This window comes from Tachypleus tridentatus, chromosome 11, assembly GCF_004210375.1.
Source record: "Tachypleus tridentatus isolate NWPU-2018 chromosome 11, ASM421037v1, whole genome shotgun sequence".
Classification (NCBI taxonomy): domain Eukaryota; kingdom Metazoa; phylum Arthropoda; class Merostomata; order Xiphosura; family Limulidae; genus Tachypleus; species Tachypleus tridentatus.
The window spans coordinates 90,742,614-90,769,537 of NC_134835.1; the positions used below are offsets into that span (position 1 = coordinate 90,742,614).

The 26,924-nt window shown below is 32.3% G+C and overlaps 1 protein-coding gene across 8 annotated transcripts in view; it reads left to right on the top strand.

Moving 5' to 3' along the window:
- Window positions 1-26,924, top strand: part of LOC143232748 (dual 3',5'-cyclic-AMP and -GMP phosphodiesterase 11A-like) — a 116,210-nt gene that overhangs the window by 38,611 nt on the left and 50,675 nt on the right. For 7 of the 8 annotated variants that reach the window (XM_076468554.1, XM_076468552.1, XM_076468548.1 and 4 more), the window contains 2 exons: window positions 16,457-17,441; window positions 20,176-20,340. In XM_076468554.1, the coding sequence (XP_076324669.1) occupies window positions 16,542-17,441; window positions 20,176-20,340 (1,065 nt within the window). In that variant the 5' untranslated portion in view covers window positions 16,457-16,541. The remainder of the gene's footprint in view (window positions 1-16,456; window positions 17,442-20,175; window positions 20,341-26,924) is intronic. The other variant, XM_076468555.1, reaches the window with a different exon arrangement.

The window sequence follows — 26,924 nt, forward strand, 5'->3', positions numbered from 1 at the left end:
TCAGCTGATCATTACCAAACTCTCTTCACCAATGTATCTATAAGTAGTTCATTACAAGAAATGCTATTAACATTTGAGGTTAACATGACTTTATACTTAGAATATTCCACTTAAATTACACTTCATTGAACAACAACAAAAAAAACTCTCGCAATCCACCACTACATCACCATCTGAGGCTAGAGCGTTGAAACAAACATTAGTCTCTGAGTAATTGTACGTCTTATCCATTTCATTTAGGGCTTTTATAAACTAATTAGCAAAATTTTGGAGATTTCTCTCGGTGTTTAAGTCTATAAACTTCTAATGCTAAAAATCTGGTTATGATGGCCATAGTGAACACAACATAACTTAAAAGCAATAAACTTTGCACTTAACAGCAAACAGTTATTTTTTCGTTGATTAGGATGTATTAGATGATAATGTTACCATTTGGAGTTAATGGTAAATAGGGTATACCTAAAGTCTCGGTGAACTAGTTGAATGAAATATACTAAACTGGCATCTTTACCAACATTGCCAGCATTCGTGCTTGTACTCTGATGGTTCCTCAGCTTAGGCTTGCTTCACTTTTGTTATTGGTCAAGACATCTGTTGTAATTGATGCCCTTCAACATTTGGCCTGGCATTGGCAGGTCGTTAAGGCACTCGACTCGTAATATGAGGTTCGCAGGTTTAAATCTCTGTCACACCAAACATACTCGCCCTTTTAGCAGGAGGGGCATTATAATGTGACAGTCAATTCCACTATTCGTTGGTAAAAGAGTAGCCAAAGAGTTGGCGGTGAGTGGTGATGGCTAACTACCTTTTCTCTAGTTTTACACTGCTAAATTAGAGCCTGCTCGCGCAGATAGCCCTCGTGTAACTTTGCGCGAAATTCAAACCAAACCTCAAACATATTGTAGACAGTTAGTCTGAAGACGTAAACCTTGTATGAGACTTCTAATTGTTCATCAACTGTATAGTGTAACGTAATATACGAAACTTGCCATATAACTTATTTACTACTTGATAAGAACTAGGTTACATGTCTTCACCTTAAGTTGTCATTCAAGATATGCTGTATCTTCTCACAACTGGATTATCCTTTCTCCACAGAGGAGTACCATATAATATTTGGGGGCTTTGTCTTAACTACAGTAATAATGTGCAGGGAGATATAACGGACTATTTAGCAATTCCTGTCTTGGAAAATGTTTGGATAGTTGGCTTTTGGCTAACTGAATTGCACGAGATTTACGTGGGGTGTTTCCACGACTTAATGGTCTTTCAATTGGTTAATTTACATTCAGTAACACGAAACTTAGATCAGAGTAGATTTTGTCTTCACCTTCTCAAAGCGTTTATTTTCAATTACAGTTGGTGTACTGTTAATGAAATCCTACACAGTGACATAATTTGGGAAGATTTTTGTCTGTCCATTCATTGTATATGTAAAAGATAAAATGAAATACTCAAGAAACGATGCAAGGCCTACTAAGCGCATTTCTTATGGATGTATGTAAAATTTATACGTGTTCATAAACTTTAATTTATACTGCACATTTTAAACCAGAGTGTTGCTTGTCTTTGTTCATCATGGTGTTACAATTTTATATTTTAAAATAAAGCGCGTATTAAACGTGTTGAAGTTTCGAATAGGTTTGATTTTTAATTTGCTAAATTTTGTTTACAAATGCAATTTTTTCTTCTGAGAATTATGTAAAATACAAAACCATGTATGTTTTCTTTTGTTGTTTGTTACTGTTGTTAACAACTGCACCAACAGGGTTGACAAATTTTAGATTTCTCGAAGTGTGGTGATTATCAACATTACCGGAGATGCATTTTAGTTTTAACAGAATTTTTTAGAAAAAGCACACCTTAGTACCAAAATATTCGAATTTGTGTGGTTAGGCTTAAATTGCGGTTTTAATTTATTAAAACTTGATTATTCACAGCTTTCGTTAACTGTTGTCCTTAAACATGCGTACTACTTAATGCTTGAAAATGACGTGGATTTTTAATTTGATGGTTGATGATGCATATTCTTAGAAATTGATCGCATAAGCAAAATACAAAGTGTTTTATCTTGCGTATTTTTTAGCGATCCGTTATACAGTTTTTCAGTTTCAAAGTAAGCTGAACATGTGTCGTTGAAATGCGTAATGGTATAAACAGTTTGGAAATAACGCAGTTCTACTCGATCAGTTCTTAAAACGTATTCATCTCTCTTGTTTCCTAAATGTGTATTATGCTGTTCATCATACACTCGAAGGTAAGATGATTTTTCGATGAAATTGCTATATATAGGTATGTAATATTTGTTTTAGTTTAAAAGTATATATCACTGACCCCAGTTCCATGGCAGGCGATTAGTACCGAAAAATCACAAAACACCAGATGGAGTTCATTCTGGGGAAACAGATGGATGTGAAATCAAATGGGATTGTTGTAATTCCATTTTATTCGGCCATCTTTATCGTGAAAATGACTATTAGTTTCAAAGTGGAATGGGAACTCGAGAATTGAACTACAAATCGTTTCTTCGAACTAAAGACGCATATTGCAGTGGTTTTACACGGTTGTGACACACATAGGGTTCTCATAACCATTCATGGATAAAGTGTCGCTATCAGTAGACTGGAAAGAACGCCTTGTGAGTCCCTCACTGCTGAAATCTCTTCCCTTGGCAAGTTTTGTTTCTATGGTCAACAGTTAAGTCTTATTTAAAGTGTTGCTATTCGAATGTCTTTCCTCAGACATTTCTCAACCCATAAATATATCTCTTGGCATTGTTATGTCGAATGGTAGCAAATTTGCCATTAATTGACTGCCAAGTATTTCAGCTGCTACAATACAACTCTAATGCTTCTTCATTTTGTAACGTTTTTCGAGACGCCACTTTGGATCGAAAGTGAAACAATTTGTAAGTAGGTCAAATGCATGTATGGTGCTGACATCTAGCGTTGAAGTTAGGTATTATTGAGAACGAATTAACTCGTCTACGGCACTGAACAGGTTAATGAAAACTTGATACAAATTTTGACGCATTGGACCGACCTTCGACCTGTATGTTATATTTCCGGGAAGTATATTTATATTAAGCTTGCGATAAAAACAAATTGTGTTCCATGTGGTCCTTTCTGTTGCGAATTCTAAATTTAATTTGAAACACGAAAATATTGAAAAGCAACATTCACATTGTAACAGCATATTACTATCACGCGATTATGAAACCCGGTTTCTTAAACTCAGTCATTGCCATCCTAATATTAATGAAATGTTCCTGTGTGTATAAACTTTTATTTTCTTAACAACTTGAAACAACTTATTTTAAATAGGCAATTCACTGTTTTGTAATATTTTGCCCGCAACACGCATTAGTGTCATATTTTAGCGAAATTGTTCGGCTTCGTTCGAGATTAGATTGATATATTCTATATGACTATGTCGGTGTGTATATTCTGAATATAACGTAGCATCTTATAAAACAGTCAGAAATATTTTAAACCTTTTTATTTTTTAAGAAACAAAAAAGAAAGTAAAATAAGAATTATTATCAAAAAACTTTGATTAAGTTGCATATTTCACATATGCACAGTTACGACAGAAAGTGTTCGTAACCCTGCGTACCGAGTGGGTTTTTGCTCATAACTTAAAAAGTATCACGATTAAGCTAATAGAAGTAAAATATATTATAAATATTATACTAACACACATCTACATAATTTTTTATGTAAATTAAATGATAAATAAACTGTTTATACCAAAAAATAACCAAAAATAGGAGAAGCAGAAAGTGTTCGTACAGTTCAGAACGTGTGAAAAAACTGATATTCCCGTAAAAATTTTGTTTAGTTTGGCGAATAAACTACATTATACCATTCCAGAACTAGACACTGGGTTCATAATTATTGGAATTTAGCCAGCAAAAATTGTACTTCCGGCAATTTAGCGCCGTCTCCGTCATTATCTGCTTGGTCATCATGACAAATAGGAAATAACAGTCCAGTGATTTAAAAAACCGAATTATTGTAAAATATAAGTCTTGTATGTCTCTTTCCGGTATTGCTACACAACTTAATTTGCCGAAATCTACTGTTCAAAGCATAATTGCCAAGTTTAAGCTTACAGGATCAACTGCTAACCTCCCTCGTTCCGGACGCCCCACCAAAATTCCAGAGAGAACCAAGAGGAAGGTTCTCAGAGAAGTTAGTAGGAACCCATCAGAAACTGGTAAGGGAAACTGGGGTTGAAGTAAGCACCTCTACAGTTACAAACATGTTACGCTCTTATGGGTTCAAAGCATGCCATACTTGTAGAACTCCATATTTAAAGCCTGTTCATTTAGAGCACGGTCGAAATGTGTGCAATCCTGGTTGCAGAGGAGCCATATAAGCGTTCTGGAGTGGCTATCGCAGTCACCCGATCTCAATCCAATTGAAAACGTTTGGCATGAGTTGAAGACTAGGGTTTATCAGCGTCATCCCAAAAACTTGCAAGAGTTGGAGGCCTTTTGTAAAGAAGAATGGAAGAAAATACCAGTCGAGTACTGTCAAACGACCATGGAGGGCTATGAGGAGAGATTGAGCCAAGTAATTCACCTGAAAGGCTACACAACTGACCATTAAAGTAGCCGCACAAACACTTTCTGCCCCTCCTATGTTTGGTTATTTGTTTATAAACAGTTTATTTGTCGTTTAATTTACATAAAAATTTATGTAGATGTGTGTTAGTATAATATTTGTACTATACTTTACTTTTATTATCCTAATCGTGATACTTTTTAAGTTATGAGGAAAAACCTACTCACGATGCAGGGGTACACTTTCTGTCGTGAGTGTATCTGAAATTACAAGTTTATATTACATCTTATAATAATATATTACAATTTCTTACCATTGCAGTGCTTCAGGTTAGGCAATATTGACTATTTTTCCAAAGATATCAGACATATAGACATGCTCTATAATAATAACAATATAATTATGATATTAACTTCTAATATATATAGAAAAGCTAGTACGTTTTGATAAGTCCCACACTGGTACAGCAATAAGTCTAGAGATTTACAACACTAAAATCAAAGGTACGATTCCCCTGGATGGACTCAGCAGATAGCCCTATGCGGCTTTGCTGTAAGAACACACACACACACACACACACGTTTTGATAAAAATGACTTTTATATCATGTTGCTTAACAATAAAAGTTATAACCTAATATTTTTTAAGAGTCTGTCCTGAAAATATAAAATTAAATGTTTAAACTACAAAATTGATAAAATGTTTGCTAGAGCTATGGCGAACACATGCACATCTGTGATTCTTATTTGTAATATAACAAATAACTTCTTTTATGTGTGATTTCTCGCTAGCTTACTTCATTAAAAAAAAGATGTGTATAGATAGGTAAACACCCAGGTGCACACCCTCAGTCGTCTTGGTAAAATATCAGGTTTCTCGGTTCTTTCCTTTTGAAACTATGGCAGTCACATTTTCTTTTGTATGTGGGTTTTCGCATTAAAAGATGCGTCCACACCTATACATAAGTAATAATACCCAGGTGCACACCCTCAATATCGATGTAAAGTTTCACGTTTCTAGGTTCGTTTCTCCTGCAGTTATTGTAGCCAGTTCTTTTCAATGTGGTTTTTCGTTAGTTAACTTCATTAAAAAAACAAAACAAAATGCGCACGCGCGTGTATAAGTAGTAATATACAGGTTCACTCCCTAATGACCAATTCAATATGGATACAAAATTTCAAGTATCTAGAAAGTTATCTTGAAGTTATGGCACAGACCCACCCTGTTATTATTGTTGTTTTTTCCTTTTCACTAGCAGTTACACACAGACCCACCCTGTTATTATTGTTGTTTTTTCCTTTTCACTAGCTATTTTTATGCGCCAGCAGAACAAAGCGTGGGATGCGCGTATACCTGATTCGATTTTATGAGTCAGGATCTCTACCAGTGTACCGTCAAACTAAAATTATTTTAGGGAGGATTAGAATATATTGACCTAAGACCTTGGGCGTGGTCAAATACATCAATCGAACCTCCTGAGTCCGAAACTGTAGTTACATCTCAAATTCCTCAAGAAGTGAATGAGTTAGAAACTAAAAGTTTGTACATGTACCACTCGTAGGAATTCTGTGAGCCGCTATGCCATGGCTACAATAAAAATAAATGCACATCCTGTAAAATCACAAGCACCGCTAAGTTTTAAGTATTAGTTACGTCTTATCTTTGTTCAAATAAATATTAAAATTGTGTTATTTTATATATGTTACAAATTAGTTAAGTAACTAACAAAAATGATAGAGAAAGCCTTAAAGCACATTCATGTGTAGTCCAAGAATTCGTTTTCTACCTTTTAGTTTACAAAATTGATTGAGTTTTAAGTTGCGCTTTGAAATGTATTCGTTGACGGAAGTATTGATGCTCTGTCAACATTGTGATGAAGCAGGTTAGAAAGTTAGTCACAAAGTTTATTTTTAATTAAAACAATTAGCTAACTCCGGTAATACTATTGCTCACATTAAACGGCAAAATGAAAGATAATTTATATTAGCATTTTCAGATATTGGAAACACTTTCCTTAGGATATCTATTTTAATAGGACTTCCCGAAAATTCTAGAATATTGCTTCAGGGGTTTTATGTATTCATGCCACAGAACCTCGAAAATCTTTCTCGTTACGAACTGTTTTCATTTTGTGGAGGTAAAAGTTATGGGTATGTTGTCTTGCACACGTAAACACTATTAGCTACTTAACAATGTGAATAACTTTGAAAACAGGAGATATTGCCAGTGCTCGGTTGGTGTTTCTTTATAAAAACTGCCCTAATAAAAAAGATGTTAACGTTTTTAAAGCAGTTGCTTTCATTAAAATATTTAATGCATCGCTTAAAAACGAGGTAACAGGCTATGTGTGTACAGAGTTTACTCATGTCAAATAAAAAGTAATAAACGTTAAACTGTTCTCTTTACTTTATTCCGTATCCTGACATTGACTTACAAACGTTTCACTGTATATACTTCACTTTTGGTATGCGTGCGCACGCGCAGACACTCTCTTTCTCTCTCAGAATAAAATAAAAAAAAAAGTGTTTGAATACGATATCAAATTGTCAGCGGCAAAACTTTTAATTTTGTCTTTAGTGTACTAGTGCTTTGTTACTTTAGTTCATATATGTTATGTTTTATATATGTTATAACATTTTACTATCAATGTAAAAAATCGATATATGTAACTTGTATATGAATACCTTGTACCGTCAGCTTCGTATATAGTGTCATAATTTCATAACTACTTTATAATTAAGTTTTTGGTCTTTGTCAGTTAGCTTTTTACAATATATTTTAAGCGTAACCGCAGCATTAGGCACTGAGTTTAATTTAGACGAGGATTTTGATCAAAGATAGATGAAACGATTTATAAATTCTAAGACACCATTATATAATTGTAGTAATAGAGGAACAATTCTTGAATTTTATACTAAGTGACAGTCTAGTGAGAAATTAAATGGACTTCAAAAACAGTTATGATCAGGTTGTTTGAAAAAAAATTCTGTTGTAATAATATTACTTTAGCTCAGAAAGAAAGTTGTATACTCGCAAGTGATAAAACTAAATGAAAAATGTCAATAATTAAGTGCATGAAGTAAAAATGAATGTTTTACTATATTACATTACAGTAACTTTAAATTCCACTGTAAATAAAATTTGAACTCCCATACTCGAACTAAAGTATTAATTAGTTTTTAAGTTCGTGTCATACACACAAACAAAGTAATTTATGTATTTAGTTGGTACAGAGTCCTCATGTCAGCATATTGTATAACGTTTAAGGTTTACTGGAAAACGTTAATATAGTGTATTTATTTTGTGGCATTATTGTTACGTAATGTAAATTATCTCGGTCGGGTTTCCAATTCATTATGTTACGTATTAGATATCAAATAGCCTGAAAATTTTATTTTGGAAGTTAATTGAATGTCGATATGTATTAAGTTTTAATATTTGCAATTTTCTTTCTTAACAAAAATATTTTTAATATACAAAAAAATACAATTTATAATAATGGTTGTTACAAATAATGACTTGTATACAAAAATTTTACAAACCTATAAGCAATACTGAGTCTTCTAATTGGTCTGTAACTCGATATTTTATCGACTGTTTACGATGAGCGAATTAATTCTATGTTCATACGCAGGTACAATTTACTTGACGGGAAGCTAGCTAGCTCTATTCTTGGTTGGCATCACCAAAGAAGATATCTAATGTCTTCGTAGAAATACTAATGTCCCAAGTTAATTCACCGAAGTTAAAAACTTTAATGATCGAAATCTATATATGTTCCTTGTCAAATATATGTAGGTTTCCTATTAATAGGCGTTTATCATTCATAGTTATAGCTTCTGAGATTTATTGTGTACTAACTGTAGCAAGCCAACAATATAAAACTCTCCTGGCGCGTCGATTTATAAACTTTAGGTGAAACTCTTGAAAGCTCACTTGGCAACAATATTTTATTCACACACAGTACATTGCTAATTCTTACATTCGAGTATCTTCTACAAATTTAGAGAATATGTGGGAATTTAACAACACATTTAACACTAAGTTGCATACATTTCTAAATATAAATTAAGCTGAAACAGTTATGGATATTAAATAAAATTCGTTAATTTAATATTCAGTTTTGATATTTTCAGTAACATACGACAAGTAAATAAAAATGTAAATTCATTTTTGCTTCAACTTGTACCTTTTCCTCAATATGAAGTTAATGTCACGATGAAAACATTGTAATAACGGATACCGTAGCCATTAACTTGAACATAAGACCAATATTTATAGTGGTTTTTTAACTATAAAATTTGGCAACTAAAATTTCGAAACTTCGAATGTTCTTACGTAACATTTATATTTTCTAATCATAAGTTATTTTTGTCGTGATTTAAGTGACTATTCCTCAAGTTACGTATGTTGCAGTGGCCTAGTTACCATCAAATCTCAATTGACAAATTACCATTTAGTGAATTTCTTTATTGGCGATTAAAAAAAATAACACATGAATTTGACTCAAGCTAGTATTATAGTAATCTGATGAGGTGTGAGCACAACCATTTGTTACGTTACTTGTCATATACTTACATCCTTACCGTCACATTTTACACTCGTATAACTTTTAAAATACAGGAAAAAGCGCTTCCGTAGATAAATCTTTTCTAGCTGGTTCATTAAAAATATGCAGCCAAACCCAAAATATAGCTTCCTTAATCTTGGCAATCCTTGGCTTGAAGTAATGTTCTTTACTACTTATGTCTATATTGAAGATAAAAGATGTCTAACTCTGAATTTTTTATTCCAAATTGATTTTCGTTTTTTTCTATTGGAGATAAGTACTATTTTTAACAACGTAAATGTATACCTTAGAGTGTATTATACCTTTAACGCTTGGAGGATAATGAAGTGAACCATCTTACTGTAGTTAAAACATCATATTCGAAAAAGGTAGTTAGTTAGAATTAACAGATTATAGTGAGCGGACGTGTCTTTAAAAGACCAGTTTTAACGGAATGTTGCCCTGGTAGTAATACAAGGATAAACCTGTCTCTCGCACACAGTTATCCAATATGTATAGTAACTAGAACTAATTAATTAAGAACCGTTTTTAATAATACGGAATAAAGATTCATTGTGACGACGTCAAGTAAAGCAATACTCAAGTTATATTTACACCTGATACCTGCTAAAAATATATCTTAAGGCGCTGGAAAATACAGCTGAAAACTTAACTGGTAGTTTTTTACTTAAGGTCTAATTTATATAATAAAATTATGCAATTATTGCATTAAATTTTGAGTTATTTTAGAAATACAACAGTTAATGTTGGTTAATTTGTTTAGTTTGTGAAATTATATACCCGATTGTTGATGCGAGACTAGGCTTGAGTTTTTTTCTGTTGCTATAGCGTCGAGTAGCGATTAACAGTGTTAATATCCTGTTTATTATCGTAAAGTAGCAGTCCCCCTGTTATTTACATTAGCAATAATACAAAGTCAAATAAATTATCTATTAATGAATGACTAGATAATAAATAGAGCGTTAAAAATTAGAGTGGGTTGCTGCCGACTGGTTGACTCCCTGTGGTGGATGGTTCGACATTAAGAACGGCGCCACACTGACAGGAATGCTTGTTCACAAATATTCTGTAACAGAACCTCATAACTGGACGGAGAATATACTGTTTAGGCTGGTGTTAAATTACAAACTCTTCTAGTGTGTAATTAGAGAAAATAGATACTTTAACGTTTTATTAGCTTTTCTAAAGTATAGCTATTTTGACAAATACACCTACGAAACAGTTAATTTTTGAATGTATAATGTATAACATACATATTATAATTTTTAATATATAACGTGTGTGTGTGTGTGTGTGTGTGTGTGTTTATGCATATTATAATATTTAACCCGTAAATTAATTTGTAGCGTAAATTAGAAGTAGGAATTTTGGAGTAGTAAATTACACTAATTAATTAAAAGTGAAAAGTAAAGATTTAATCGAAGTCAAATTTAATTGGTAATTACTGATAGAACCTTGAAGATTATTGGAGGGAGGATAGACTGTCAACCCTGGTGAAAAATTCTATAAAATTAGATATAAACAAAAACGCACGTTATTATGTAACTGGTTGTTGTTGACTGATTTGCTTCTGTTATCAGAAGTTCAGAATTATGGACAATATCACGCTTACTAGACCGAGCACTGACAACGTGGGGAGGTGAATCTGTTCTTATATATTATGGAAAAGTAAGGGATCCAGCAATTGCACTCTATCTGCATATTTGACTATTTCATATAAGGTTTCATTTATTAGGATCTTATGTTAACAAAAAGAGCTATGGTTTATTATACTAGTACCACTTTTCATGATAATATGAACTGATAGAATGCGTCATGTATTTGACAATGTTTTTCTAATAGTTTTATTCTACAGTAATTTTGCCTGACAAATTGAACAAATATAAAACTGTACTCTGTGTTAGTTTTTCGACGTGCTTCTATTTTTTAGTAACTGAGTTTTTCATAAGTATTTTTCGTCGATCTGAAAATTTGTATTTTGAAAGCATTTGTGTTAGCTAATAACAAGCCGAGAGAATGTTCATACATTTATTAAAGATAACATTTACACGCACTCAGTTGTTACATAATGTATTTAACTTTTGATTTCATCATATTTTGTAAACTACTACAAACTTCTTTCCAATTACTCTACCATTAAGAGATGGCGTAAACATATCAATATCCATATAGTTGAACCAATTTATCTAAATTGGTATGGTAGAGATTTAGATTTCAGAGTTGTCGAGTCGTTTTTAGATCCGTCTGATCCCACAAAATATTCCACGCACTTTAAGCTGTTAGTGCGTTATAAGAATGATAGTCAATTCCTTAATGCGGGTGATTCGTGTGCTGCTGATTGGTTGCCTTCTTCCTGCTCAGTAATTCAAAATTAGAGACGTTACCGTGGCATACAATCAAAACAACAGGGATCATAGGGGCACGTCTCGACTTTTCACAAAGATCTATAAGATGAAATAGTGTTGCAAACGTATAAAAAATAACAGTAAAAACTGGGCATAATTGTATGTCGTGTGAACTCTGCAAGGTGATAAGACTAAACGATGCGAGGCCAAATTCTGTTTACGAGCCTGATATGCAAATAAAATTAACTTCTAAATCGAGTACAACTCTTTGTGCTCAATATCGCATTTGAGTTTGCTTGACTGCGGGTTTGAAAGATCGTTATTCTTAAACTAATGTCCGTACAAGTGGGAAGTGAATGAAAAGTTCCGACAATCGACTCGCAAGAACTTATTTCCGTTTTCATTGCCTTCTTTTCTTTCCACTAGTTTTTCTTAGTTTTCTCAATTTTATCAAAGTCAATTATTTCTTGGAGATAAGGTATAATTATTCGGTATTTTTGTGTACTATAATCTATGATGTAGCTAAATTTAACCCCTGAAAAGATATTTAATTCATAACTAGTCCAAATAACATTCAAATGTATTCAAACTATTCATTTTATTACCAAACTTTAAAATTTGAGTGACCTCTTGTAGGTTCTAGAGGTGGAGGGGGACAAGCACCCCTACGAAGTGTTTGAGAACTATGAAAACTTCCCTTCTATGTTACCAGATAGATATGAAATACATGGGTAACACCATTTCTAGCCGACATTATTTTCTTGTATATATGGTACATTTATGTTTTAAATTTCTCTGTATTTTCTTAACCAAAATTGCCTCGATTAAATAAAATTCAGTACAAAATGGAATTTTTTATTCTTTACCGTTACTTGTGTTTCCCACTTCTTTTCAGGGTACAGTGTGTTTTCGACAGGATGAAGGCCGAGAAAAAGTACATTGTAAAAAAATATTATTATTTTTTTTTATAAACAGTTATCATTCTTAAGAACTTCTTCCAACAGAAGGTTAGTCTAGCCTGGATATGACAAATGTGTTTGAAATGTAACAAAATGTATAACATTTTATCATGTACCGATAATTTCTTTTTCCACAATGATTTAATCAAAATATGGTTTTAAGTTCCTTTGTAACTTGTATGGTTCACAATATTCTTTGTTTCCTGCTGGTACAGCGGTAAGTCTAATGATTTACAACGCTAAAATCAGGGATTCGATTCCCCTTGGTGGATTCAGCAGATAGCTCAATGTGGCTTTGCTATAAGAAAATACACGAACACACAATATCCTTTGACATCAGGCTAGATAACTTATTAACAGTTTTCGAGAACATATAATGACAAACAAAACGCCTTTAGTTTGTTTATAAAGAACATCTAAACATTATTTTCCAGTGAACTGGTATATGAAATCATCCTAATGTAAAAATGCTTACAAAACCTTCCAGTTGGAAGTTTTAAAGTTTGTTCAAACTTCTACAAAATCTTTTAATTTTTCCCCCTGTAAAATAATATTGAAATAATCATAAAATCAGATCTTTAATTTAACGCATTGATTGGTTGTTTTTTTGTTCTGAAAATTCTCCCTAGTGGCTTAACGATAAGTGTGAAAGCTTAAAACTCAAAAAACAAATAAACCTGGTTTTACTGTTCTTGGTGAGCAAAACACAGAGAAACCATTATGTAGCTATACGCTTAACAAGAAACAGAGTTGTTCTGCATATTGTAGTCCTTGTTCATGATGTATTTTATCCCAAAATCTTAACACATTTCTTAGTAGTGTTATGACCATTTTTGTTTTCACATTGTGTTTGGGTGTGTAGATATTTATGTACGAGTGCCTTATTTAGTAATTTGGTAATAACGTTTGAGTGGTCCACAAAAACACTTTTAACAATGGTGTTCTAGATTTATTTGTGGTGAATAAACTATATATGCGTACTTTCTTTCACTCGTTTTCCAGTAGTTTAATCTCCAACACAAAAGCTATATTATTTTATATACTTGTACCATAAAAAAATTGTTTTGAAGTTTTAAAATGCGTATTTGGAAAGATAAGATATATTTTAGTATTGTATGTGCTCTGAATGCCTGTGGTTGGGGCGCTTGACTTGCAATCTGAAGGTTTTGGGTCCGAATTCCTGCACCATCAAACATGTTCGTCATTTCAGCCATAGTGCATTATTATGTGACGGTCAATCCCACTATTTGTTGATGAAAGAGTAGTCCAAGAGTCGGCTGATGACAAGATGCCTTCCCTCTACACTGCTTAATTAAGGACAGCTAGCGCAGATAGCCCTCATATGTAGCTTTGTGCGAAACTCAGAACAAACAAAACCAATCTTTAAACTGAAGTAAGACACAATTAGAGAAGAAACATAAAAACTAAATTAAAAAGACAAAGATATAAAAGCTAATAAAAGCCGTGCAAAATAATCTACTTAAAGAAAAATATACTGAACAAAATAGAACCTGGTTTTTTAGTATAAAATACAGTAATACAGGTTTGCAAACAGAAACGTTATTCTGTACGTGACCTTTAGAATTCAGTGCTGAGAAGAAAATTCTGGGCTATTACTCGATTCATCGACAGAAGAGACAGCTTTCTATTCCTGGATGTCATTCGATTTTTTCTGCAAGAACTTGATTAATTGTAAATTAGTGAAAGACATCCTGGGTACATCTATAAAGGACCAAAGTTAAAAAAGTACTTACGTGAACGACATTTCTATGTTTGAATTGACTGAAAGAAAAACAAAAATTTCATAAACGTTTGAGTTAATTAAGGTAGAAGGACACGTGGTACCGTTCTATACCATAAGACTCATCAGGCCGTTTGGAATACGACAAACACGGTAGTGGTCTATGCACTATTTATATTATAAGTTACATTAGCAACAAATGTTATCGTGTGAATTATACTAGTTAAACAACTGAAGTGTAATTATTAATTATATTTAGACAGAGGATGGTTCAGGCTGTATAATTTTACCAGGCTTTTCGAGTACGATAGACAAAGGTTGATTTTCTTCGTCCATATAATGGCCTAGTAGTACAATTTTCTCTTCTTTTCTTTTCACCATCTATCAACAATGAATATACGCTTTAGCTTGCCATTTCAACTATAGGGCATTATGATTTTACTGTTAATCCCACCATTTGTTGGGAAAAGAGAAGCTCAACAATTGGCGTTTAGTATCGATGACTAGGTGCTTTCCTCTAGTCTTACTCTCTTAAAATAAGGCTGGCTAGCAGAGATAGTCCTCGTATAGTTTTGCGTGAAATTTCAACCAAAACCTAACATGATGAGCATTGTTGGAAAAATAATAAAAATGCCTACCAATTTTTCATTCTAAAGCAGCATAGTTTGACTTTATATAAACGTGTAACAGATTTACCAACATAAGTTTATTTTAATACCTACTATTGTTTCAATATAGTTTTTTATTCGTGTGACTTGTATTGTTGAGCGTGTATTGCGCAAGTCCCGCCTGTTCTCTAAATTTCTAGAAGATTCTTGAAAGTAAGAATCAATAATATTTATTTTATGGAAACGCTAGCGTGTTAGAGCATTGTTGAACGTTCTAGAATATTGCGTGATTCGTATAAAAGCAACTAACTTTGAGACAGAATATTATTGGTCAGTTATAATAAGTGTGCTATAGTCCTTAGAAGTTATAATTGCGATTAACGCTTATTAATCGAAAAAATACAGAATTTAGCCAGGAAAAACTTGTAGATTTCGTTATAAATCGCTTAACTTTAATTAACTACTTCGGACGTTATGATTTCTATGATGACATTAAATATCTTCGCCGGGAAAAGTCAGCTTGTAAGGGTGTGAGGTGAAGTAAAAATAGATCTAGCTAGCATTCCCGTCAAGTGAAGTATATTTGTATATCAACATAAAAGTGATTTGGGCTTCGTAGACCTGAATCGTCGATAAAGTATAAAGTTCCTTAGCAAATATAAGAGTCAGTAGCGTTTTTAATTTTGCAAAACTCTTGTATATAAACCATCCATTGTAATAACTATTAGTAATAACTGTTATTATAAATTGTATAATTATTTGTATATTAAAATATATTTGTGTTAAGAAAAAATTGTGTGTATCAATCTTTTTGGCAAATATCATAAATTGGATACATATTAATATATAACTTTAAAATTAAAAGTTCCGGATCTTTGAAATCTTAGTACTTAGAATACGTAACATGTTCGGAGACTCGTCCGAGATAAATTATAATGCCTAACAATAGAAATAATTTTATTATGCTTTACACAACTACTGGATGTGAATGAAACCCGTTCACCTTGAGTACGTGGTTTTGTTTTTAATTATTTTTTATGAGTACACTACTTCAGAGACTAATGCACAAACTGTGTAATCGGGACACGTATGAAAACAAATCTGCACGTGTTGCTATATGAAAGCTGTAAAACAAGTAAATATTTCCAATCGGTTTTAAGCAATGCAGTCGATCATTATAAATCAATAACAAAGGAAAGATATGCATGCATCTGTCGAATGTTTCTATGTAACAATATAGAATAGCAAAAAAAAAAAGAAAAAAGAAAACGATAACTGATTTTAAAATGTTTAATATAAATGGAGAAGCAAAAATTTGGGTAAATAAATATCTCATACGTTTTGTTATATTAATGACAAATATTATTTTGTTTAAATCAAATGTACCATACATGAGGGTTCGAATAGTATCCTATCTTTTGAGATATTCTAAGGTGTCACGTTAATTGCAATTCTAATTAAACAGATTGAATATCGTTTAATGTTCATATTAGTACCCCTAATAGCCAAATAAATGGTGTTTCATATTGTTCATCTAGTTTTACTTGTATTTCTAGGTACATTCATTGTGAATATTGTATTATTATTATTATTGCTGTAATACGTCTTGTTATTTGTAAGAATAGCATAAATAATCTCCTATAATGTACATATTTCTCTTTCCAGGTAAAATTTTATTGTACTGGCTTATCAGATGTACTGGGAAAACCTCGGTAATTAACAAAATCGGGTACTCGAAAGTAAGTTTTCAATGTTTCCGTGGCGAGTTGAGGTCACTTGTGATGGTGATCAGGAGTCAACCTCCTCACGCACGCCATCTATAGACAGTAATATGCAGTTGTCCTTTGCGGACATTGAAGAATGGCTCGACACTCATCCAGAAAAAATGGCAGATTATTTTCTTACCAAAGCAGACATCAGTCTCGTTAACCGATGGTTAGTACTACATGGGTTTTTGTCCATTAAAGACTATGTTAGCTCACGTCGAAATTCTGCTACAACCAACATCAGTGGCGACTCCTCTCCAATTGAAAAAAGTTGCGAATTTTTCAGTGATAGTCCTGATGCTTTTAATTGTTCGAAATCAGTATCTAAAAAACATCTGCGACAAGACTACGCACTCTCAAAGAAGATGAACGTTTTTCGAACATGCGATACACCTGGGCATGGCTCTGATGTTTCTTCTATCCAGTCACGAAGGAACAGCTTAAAGGACATGAGAAAGTGTCTCTCTCTGCCTTCCAGGTCAATTTACATTCTTAATATGCTCATACAATCTAAAGTCGAAATTCCACGTTTCCCATCAAAAGGTCGAGACTCCAAACGCGAGCTCCGTCTATCCAATGAGCGACAATATTTTCTGGAAAGTGTTCAAGAGATTGCTCATGACTTGGATGTTAAAAGTTTAACCCAAAAGATAACTGTTAATCTATCAGTACTGGTGGACAGCGATGGAGCATCATTGTTTCTGATACAAGGACCCAAAAGTCACCGAATATTGGTATCTAAGGTGTTTGATCTTCATACTGGTACAGATATCATCGTCCCTAGTCCAACAGACGATAACGAAGTCCGGGTACCCTGGGGAACAGGAATCATGGGGCATGTAGCAGAGAGTGGAGACATTATGAACTTGACAAATGCAAGCGAGGTGTGTGCGTAAAAACAAAATGATTAGAAACATAAAATCGGTGAATTACTTTTTTTTCGTTAATGATGTCTTAACGAAACACATTTCAGCTAAGAATTATCACAACCTGATAAATGCTAATAAGAATAATAGCTAATGTAACAATATTTATTTTATTACACGTTACAGTTTTTACAGTAAGGAAGATTTTTAGAATAGGTACAAAGTTTTGATCACTATTGCGATCATTCTTGAATACACCAGTGATCAGAACGTTTTACCTCTTCTAGAAACAAATTTTCTTTGTTGTAAACGCCGTAACCTGTAATAAAATAATACTTAATCAGTAAGTAAACTCAAAACGAAACTATTAATGATATATATTTACTTATAAGGTCTGAAAACATGTTAAAAGTTATCGCTGACTTGAATAACCGACATTAATTAAGGTCAGTATACACGTAATAAGGGCGAAAATTACTTAAATTAGTCAAAAACAATAACTTTATGGTTATTCCTCATTTATACGAGAAAACACATTCTACCAATTAAAATAATAAATTATGAACATAGTTGTAACGTTGAAGTCCTGCGTTAGATTCTATGCGCTAAATATTATTGGATTGTTTGTTTCGAATTTCGCACAAAGCTACTCGAGGGCTATCTGTCCTAACCGTCCCTAATTTAGCAGTGTAAGACTAGAGGGAAGACAGCTAGTCATCACCACCTACCGCCAACTCTTGGGCTATTCTTCTACCAACGAATAGTGGGATTGACCGTCACATTATAACGCCCCCACGGCTGAAAGGGCGAGCATGTTTGGTGGGACGGGAATGCGAACTCGCGACCCTCAGATTACGAGTCGCACGCCTAAACACGCTTGGCCATGCCCGGCGAATATTATTGGAACATTTTTTCTTTTTACTTTTTCCCGATAGGACAGCGGTAAGTTTATGCTAAAATCCTAAGTTAAATTCACCACGATGGACAAAGCGCAGAGAAGCCCATTGAGTACCTTTGTTCCAAGACGACAATAACATGGACACCGAACAATAAGTTAGTTTGTTTTATCACCACAAACCAAACTGGACTGTATTAACGATCTAAGGGTCAATCAGTGTGCAACGGTGATAGGATTTTACCTGGTTAACTTTGTTGTGAATACTAGTACTTATTAATGTGTAACTAACCGCTCATATCACTCGACTGAAAACTTTCCAAGTCGCCGTACTCTTTAATATTTTTACTTGCAATCTGAAAACCATTTATTTTTTATCACTTACACCATCATAAATTTCATTGCATTGTAGGCCTTGCAATCTGTTCCAATAGTTTAATGTCAGTTAATCCTATTATGCGGAATTCCTCATTTTTGAAATATTTTTACATTAGTAAATTGGTATGTAAATGTATTTTCGGTTGTTTGTCCGAAATGTTTATTTTATCATTGGGAAAATGTTTCTCTAGGTTATTGCCGGTAAGTTCTCAAATTTGTTTAATTGGAAAAGCTTGTGTGTTAGAGCTTTAAATGTGTTGTTGTAATTAATGTATTTTTGATTCTACGTCTTAAAGCGTTTTACTTTTATGCTATTTTACTTTTAAAAAATGTAATATTATATTTGGATGTCATAGCCTAGTGGTTAAGGTGTTTGATTTGAAATCCGTGGATTGCAGGATCGAGACCTGTCGCCAGACATGTTTGTCCTTTCAGCCATGGAGGTGTTTATAATGTGACGATCAATGCCCCTAGGTAAAAAGTAGTCTAAGAGTCTATCGCTTAAAAAGTAGGGACAGCTAGCGCAGATAGCTCTCGAGCAACCTTGCATGAAAATTCACCAAGTACTGTGTAAAGTTGTCTTATTAAAACAACAACAACAAATAACCTTCTACTTGTAACAAGTACTTTACAAAGTTTCATTCTATTTTTAAATTCCAGATTGCTGAAGAGTGCTTTCCAAGTCGTAACTAGTACAACAGTTAGGTTTAAGTACTTTCAATTATTAGGGTGAATTTCACTAGTTAAGAAACTCGAGTTTAATTGTTCTTGTTTAAAAGTTAACCATATGTTAGAAGGAAAAACGAAACTAGAAACATAACGAACATCTCTTCATGGAGAAAATTGAAATATCATGTTCACCTTGGTTATTAATGCATGAAACACTACACATTTAGAAGTAGCCTCAGTAGCTTTACTGCGTGGTTTAAGTCTACTTTGTATGTACATATAAATCACGGATATTTATACATGTACGTGCTGAAGTTCGCATGATGTCATAGTCATTGTCTTCAAGCACCTTATATGAAGTAAATGCAAAACATCTGTAATCTAAAGAATGTACAAGTCAGAATTCATTTACACTTACAGAACATTAAGCTTTGATTAAATTACTAGTGCAATAAAGCAAGATCACATATTACAATGAGGCATTATATATTCTAGCAAGTACGTTAGAGACTTGAGTAACTTGAAGCCAACATCATTATTAATTCATTCTATTATTCCTGGTAAATCCTTCAGTGATTCATATAACCTGACAACCAACATTAATATTAATATACTGTCGTCTTGTTTGTGTTCCAGATACAAAAATACTTTTCGTATATTATAAAAAAAATATCAATGTATTTTTTGTCATCAAGCTATAAATCTTTTTCTTAATTTATCTAATCTTATTTTTATTTATGAAAATAAAAATTACCCACTGTTGATTTTAGTTTTCTGATACTTCATTCGAGGTTTTTGGTGGGATTTTAGCATCCAAAATACAACGACGAAGTGGACAAGATTTGTGGCTATAGGATCGAGACTTTACTTTGCATGCCTGTTAGAAATGCCGATAACGATATTATAGCTGTTGCTCAGATTTTTAACAAAAATTCGGAAAGTGGAAAAGGAGTATTTTCGCCAGAAGATGAGAAGGTGAGATAACATAAGTTTATTCTCATTTCTTAAGCGATTTTGAAATGTTTCATTGTATATATTTTTTATTTGAGAAACTTCAGTACTAAATGACAATAGCTGTTAATACCTTATTCAAAGTTGAACTTCGATGTAAAGTTAGAAGAACATTACGTGATTAACTTTGTGTGTGAAATAGGGACATATGCATTTAACTATTGCTACTTTGAGCTCGAAAACTTTAGTTGTAAACAATCCTATTTTATATCATTATTATAATTTAGATTTTATCATTTTGTTATTGCCTGCGATGCTAATGTTTGTGATATTACTATACTGAACGTAGCATGTATGTCAGTATCTACGTAAAGAATCAAAACTGTTACGCCGTCTATTCAATGATGCCACAAACGATTCCAAAAACAATTTCACACTTTAGGTATTCAAGATTCGAAAAATTAGAAAAAATAAGTGTGATATGTACAACAACCATTTCTTTATCACATAGCACAAATTTATTTAAATGAGTACTCTCCTCATAACAAGAGCACAACATTCGTTAGGACTGTACGTGAAGGTTTTATTATATATTTATTTATGAAAGTTTTAAATGTAGTATTAAAAACATTTTTTTTCAATAAAGTATAGCACTTTTAATATAAACAGTACGGTTTACATCAGTAAAATGTATGTACATTGAATCATTTTGGTGCAATAAGTTGGGTATGGCTAAATAAAGATCATAATTGGAACTTTCTTCTTTCCTATGGAGTATGAATTCTAAAATTTATTAGCACAAACAACCGTTTGTAAGGCGAATTTTTGTTAATAACTCGGAACGGTGGTTCTCAAACGTTTTAGATTTGCGTATCACTTTTTGATTCAGCTTTTTTGAAGCTCATCTTTAGGCATTTTTTTTAAGAAACGAGAAAAATAAGTTGCGAAAATCAATATTTTTAACATTGTCTATTAATGGAAGGAGTTTTTGTTTTAATTTTTGGCAAAACTGAGTATGTTGTGTGACTTATGAATTTGAAGGGAGGAAAACTGAGCCCAGAAGTGAAGACAGTATTATGTACATTTACACTTGAAGCTTAAAATTGGATTATTACACTTTGCTTTTTATATGAACTTTTTCGCGTACCACTCATGGTAACGCGTGCCAAGTTTGAGAATCTCCGAACAGTATTGTTTTTTTTTCTCGGATGAAATCAAGCTTTGAAATTATGTCCAATTAACTTAGTACAGAAGTTGAAATGCATTGAGCATGTGGGCTACCATCCTAATTTAAAATATCTGGTGTACATTTCAAAAACCGTGGAGTTGTGCAACAACGTTGTCACTGCGACATCCTTTAAGCCAAACTAAATCTATTAAATAAATTAATTGTGCCCCGCTGGTACAGCGGTAAGTCTACGGATTTACAACTCTAAAATCACGGGTTTGATTCTTTTCGGTGGACTCAGCAGACAGTCCGATGTGGCTTTACTATAAGCGCGAGCGCACACACAATCTATTAAAGAAGTAAATTAAACAATAATAATTTAAAGCCCGCCATTATCATTCGTATATCTATCAAACTTCTTTCAAATTTACTGTTTCCACAATATCCGAAGGCAACCCATTCCACAGGCCAACCGCCCTATTCTAAAAATAAAACTGTCTTAGCTGAAGATGTCTTCTACCTTGCCTAAATCTATATTTTTGTCCCTTATTTCTATAATTTTTGCTGTAAAATACAAAAATGTTCGTGTATCAACATTAGTAATCCCTTTTACAATTTGAAATACTTCAATCAGATCCACTTTAATTCTTTTTTTTTCAAGATAAAACAGTTTAAGGATTTTAATCTCTCCTTATATAACAACTCCTCCATTCCAAGTACCATTTTAGTAGTTCTCCTCTGAACCCTTTTCAACAATCCAATGTATAAGAAAAGGAATCTAAGATTGAACACATTACTCCAAACGTAGCCTAACCAGTGGCATATGTAATGAAATTATAATTTCTGTAGACTTATATTAAATATTTCTATAGATACACTCTTAAGATCCTATTTGTTCTACCACTGGCAACAACACACTGCTTGGATGGCTTAACCCTTTCATTACGTATCCATGAGAGTAATTATGCTATGATTTCTGGTAATATATGCATATATTTCCAAATGTTTCCAGGTTATTGGTAAATATTACAAGGTTTTATAAAAATATAAGTTTTTTGAATTAAATATTAAGATATTTAGTTAAGGATTTTCTCTTTTTTTTCTTTGCATTTTAAAATTAAAATGCTTTTTTATGCATATGAAAAATTTTAAATTACACATGTGAAATCTTTATAGTCTCCAGATAATTATCAAATGTTTTGCAAGAATCTAAATACCGTAAATATCATCATATATCCAATTACTTATTATTTCTGTTATATTAACATTTCGGCTATTACTAGCTAACTCAATGGAAGTTATAATGACGCGTCGCATGTGTACTCATGTTACCTTATCTAAGAATATAAAACTGACCAGTCGTGGCTGTGTTTTTGTGGACTAGTATTTTGTAAAATAGTCACATTTCAGTTTTAATAGAGTATATATGTATATGCATTATTACTATTTAGAAATAAGTTGAAAACTTATTTTTCTTAAAACCTAAGATAGTAAATTAAGAAGTAAAGGAAACAATTATCTCTTCCAGTAACTATATTTGTACTCGGTTTCCGCTTGTCGTAGGTTACTAAGCCTTAAGAAATTTCTCACGTCGAGGATTTGAAACGAAATACACTTTTCGGTTTTATGTATACATTTGAATAACCATAAAAACATAAAAAACTATATCGATACCTTAGAATTCCATTATAATTTATCAAGTTTAATAGCTAAGCCGTATTTGAATCTAATAAAAAAAAATTAAACTGGCTAAAGACTCAACTTACTAGCACGAAGATTTGTCTCGAAAGAAAGAGACAACGCCATTATATTTTAAAATGGCTGATAGGAAATAAAAACAACAAAACATTGTGGGGTACTCTGAGTTTTCGATTAGTTATTTACATGTCATATGTAGAATTAAGTGTCAATAAGGCACCGTTTCTAAAAATCGAAGGAAGAGAGCTGGGCCACTGAGTTTGAGCCAGTACATTAGGGATATTTCAGCATATACAAAAGATAGAAGTTTTGTATTTATATTCTACCTTTTTTTAATATCGTTAATGTTTGTTCATATTTCGTACAAAACTATAGACTTTATATTTTGACATCTAATTTGCACCAGTGCTGCATTCTGTATTCCATATGACACGCACAAATCGATGTTTAGGTGTGTTTTTTTTAATGTTTACCTTTTTAATTAAGATATGCATAATACGAAAATTTGAATTATAATAAACTGTTTGAAACTAACTTAATTACATAAATTTATGAAATAATAGTTCAATAAAATTTCAATGGAAGTCAACAAACGTGATTACATGGCTTTTGACCCTTGACACCTTGCGAGAGGATTGAGACTAATCAATATCTTTTATTTTATTACACTCTTGAAATTATTCCCATCCAAATTATATAATTCAAATAACCCACATGCATTATCTTGTATTTATCATGACTGAAACCCATCCTCCACATTTATTTGCCCAAGTAGCTAAATAATCTAAATCCATTTGTAAAGCAGCAACATCTTCACAACTAGCAACATCCAAAACATCTAAAAATCTAAGTGATTTATTGACCATTCCTTCATCTATGTCATTAATGTAAATAAAAAAGAACAATTGTCCTAAGACTGAGCCCTAATGTACACCACTTGCAACATTAATCCAGTTTGACTGAACTCCATTTATAACAACACCCTACTTCCTTCCATCAAGTCATTCTTCTATCCTATTAGCTATCTTTTCTCTCGCACATCTACAGAAATAACTTTCTTTACAATATTTTTTATGTGGCACTTTGTCAAATGCTTTATCGAAGTCCAGATACACAAAATCTTTATACCTTTATCCTTCTCTACATATGCAGCAGATATTTACAAGGTAAAATTTTCCCTTAGTTGACTATCCGATAAAATTCTAAACTTTGTTAAATTACTTTTCATTTTCTCAGATTTTCGAAACCTTTCACATAACTGATGTAAGAATAATAGACCTATTGGGACAACTTCTATTACCCCTCTTGAAGATAGGAGTGACGGTAGCTAATTTGTAATTTGTTGGTACTTGTCCACTTTTCAAGGATTTGTGAAAAAAAAAGTTATGGCAAGTAGCTCACACATCCAATCATTGACCTCCTCTGAAACCCTTGGAGAAATATTATTTGGTCCAGGAGTCTTATCATTTTTGAGCTTCCCAATTTTATTTTAACAAGCCCAAAGTTTATGCAGTCGTCTTGTTCAACTTTATCTATAAATTGTTTGAAATGAGATATACTATGTCTTCATTAGTAAAAACTGAAGAAAAATTAATAACCTAGTGTAACGGATTTACTGTTATACATTTATTTTAATATCTACGTTTATTGCAATTTAATGCATGTAACGTAAAATATTAAACGTGTATTGCGCAAGTTCTGCCTCTTATCTAAATTTGTACAAGAGTCTTGAGAATAAGAATCAACAATTTCTTTTTTTACGAAAGCAATAGCGTATATTCGAATATTGTTGAACCAACTGAACTTTCCATAACCTTGCGTAAGATTATAAATCGACACGACAAGAGGCAGTTAAGGAATAATATACTGACTATAGCGACTAAGTAATATAATTCTCGGAAGCTTTCATTTGACTAACCAGAAAACTACAAAATTTAACCAGAAACGTTTATAAATTACAAACGTTACAAACTCCAGTGAATTAACTTCGGACGTTAGTATTTCTATAAGGACATTAGATAGTATGGTTGGGAAAACTTGTGTGTGAATAATAGAGGTAGCAAGCATTCTGTCAAGTGAAGTGCATATGTGTATCAATATAAAATTAATTAGCGCCCCATAAACCGTCCATAAAATATTCAGTTCTAGATCAGATAGAGGGCTTAATATTGTTTGTAAGTTTGATATAAATTAGAATTAATTTGCTCTCCGTGAACCGTCGATAAAATATTCAGTAAGTTTGTAAATAATTTTGTAATAACTGCTTATAAAACCGTTATTATAAATTCCATAACGGTTTGTATATTAAAATATATTTGTATTAAAAAGTAAAATTTTGTGTATCAATCTTGTTGGGAAATATCATAAATGGGATACATATTAACATATAATTAACTTCTAAATTAAAATTTCCTGGTATTTAAAATAAGACGTACGGTACTAAACATAATAAATCGGAAACTCTCCCTGATAAATTATAATACGTAACACCTAGCTATTTCATAATCATCAGATACGAGCCTTCCTTTATCATCCGTCAATGGTCCTATTCCAATCCTAAAATTTTATTTACCCTATTTTAAAAAAAAATTGTAATCAAAATATCATTGTTCCTGATTTCCATATGTAGCAAAGCATCAAGCCTAATGACTACTTGTACTTAGTTATTCCCCATTTCCACAAACTCAACCATTTTATGTATTAAAAGTTAACAGTGAATCTAAAATAACATTATTTCTAATAGTTTTTTTGACCAATTGGTGGATAAATCCATCTTGAACAGTTTCCAGAAACCTTTCTCCCTCATAATTTGACTCTAGCATTTCCCAGTCAGTATGTGTGAAATAATTCATGATGACGAGAAACCAACTTGAGTAAAAATGTATTCTCAAGACGGCTGGTATGGGTATTAAAACTAATTAAAACAAAGTACAGAACAACGTTTCGACCTTCTTAGGTTATCTTCAGGTTAACAAAGAATTTGCAACTGACCGTTGCCGGACACATGTCTCAGGGACGAGAGTGTAAATGGGTACGAGATTGTAGGGAGCGTTGCAGTTAGATGTTATTAATTAGTATAAGTATAAAGGTGTTATTTTATATTAGTTTATATTACTTCATATATAAAAGTAAATAGCATTAAAAATTCACAATATTATAAGAAGTAAAAGTGATTCGAACAATGTTAATGAAAACTAGGAAGAGAAAAAAGAAAACTATGTAAATCTACTTTTTGAGATTGTAGCATTAACTTTCATCGTTTAATTAAAATATGCTTTCTTGATGTTGCGTTATTAATATTATCTTCTGTACGAAAAAAGTGCATTGTAATTTACGCACACGACTTCATTATGATATATGACATGTTGATTATTTTCAGATACGGGAACTATAGATGTTAGGGTTAACGTTTTTTGATTTTATGGCCAGCATAGAAACAGCTATTCCCGTTTTTTCCATACTTATTTGTGACCATTCAAATATCCAAATGTGGCTTTTGTTTTACATTTATTCAATTGTTCTTTGATTCTGTAATGGTTTAAACATATACATTTTAAAATTAATCAAATTATCTGTAAATCTACTTTAGTTTGTTTTTATACATCAAGTGTTTGTTTACTGAATAAAAACTAATATGAATTCCATTAATCAAAAACAAACAATTTTGGCCATATTCAGTCTGACAATTTTAGTGGTTCTATTGTGATTTTCCTATTTCAGGTTGCATATGTGTATAAGAAAA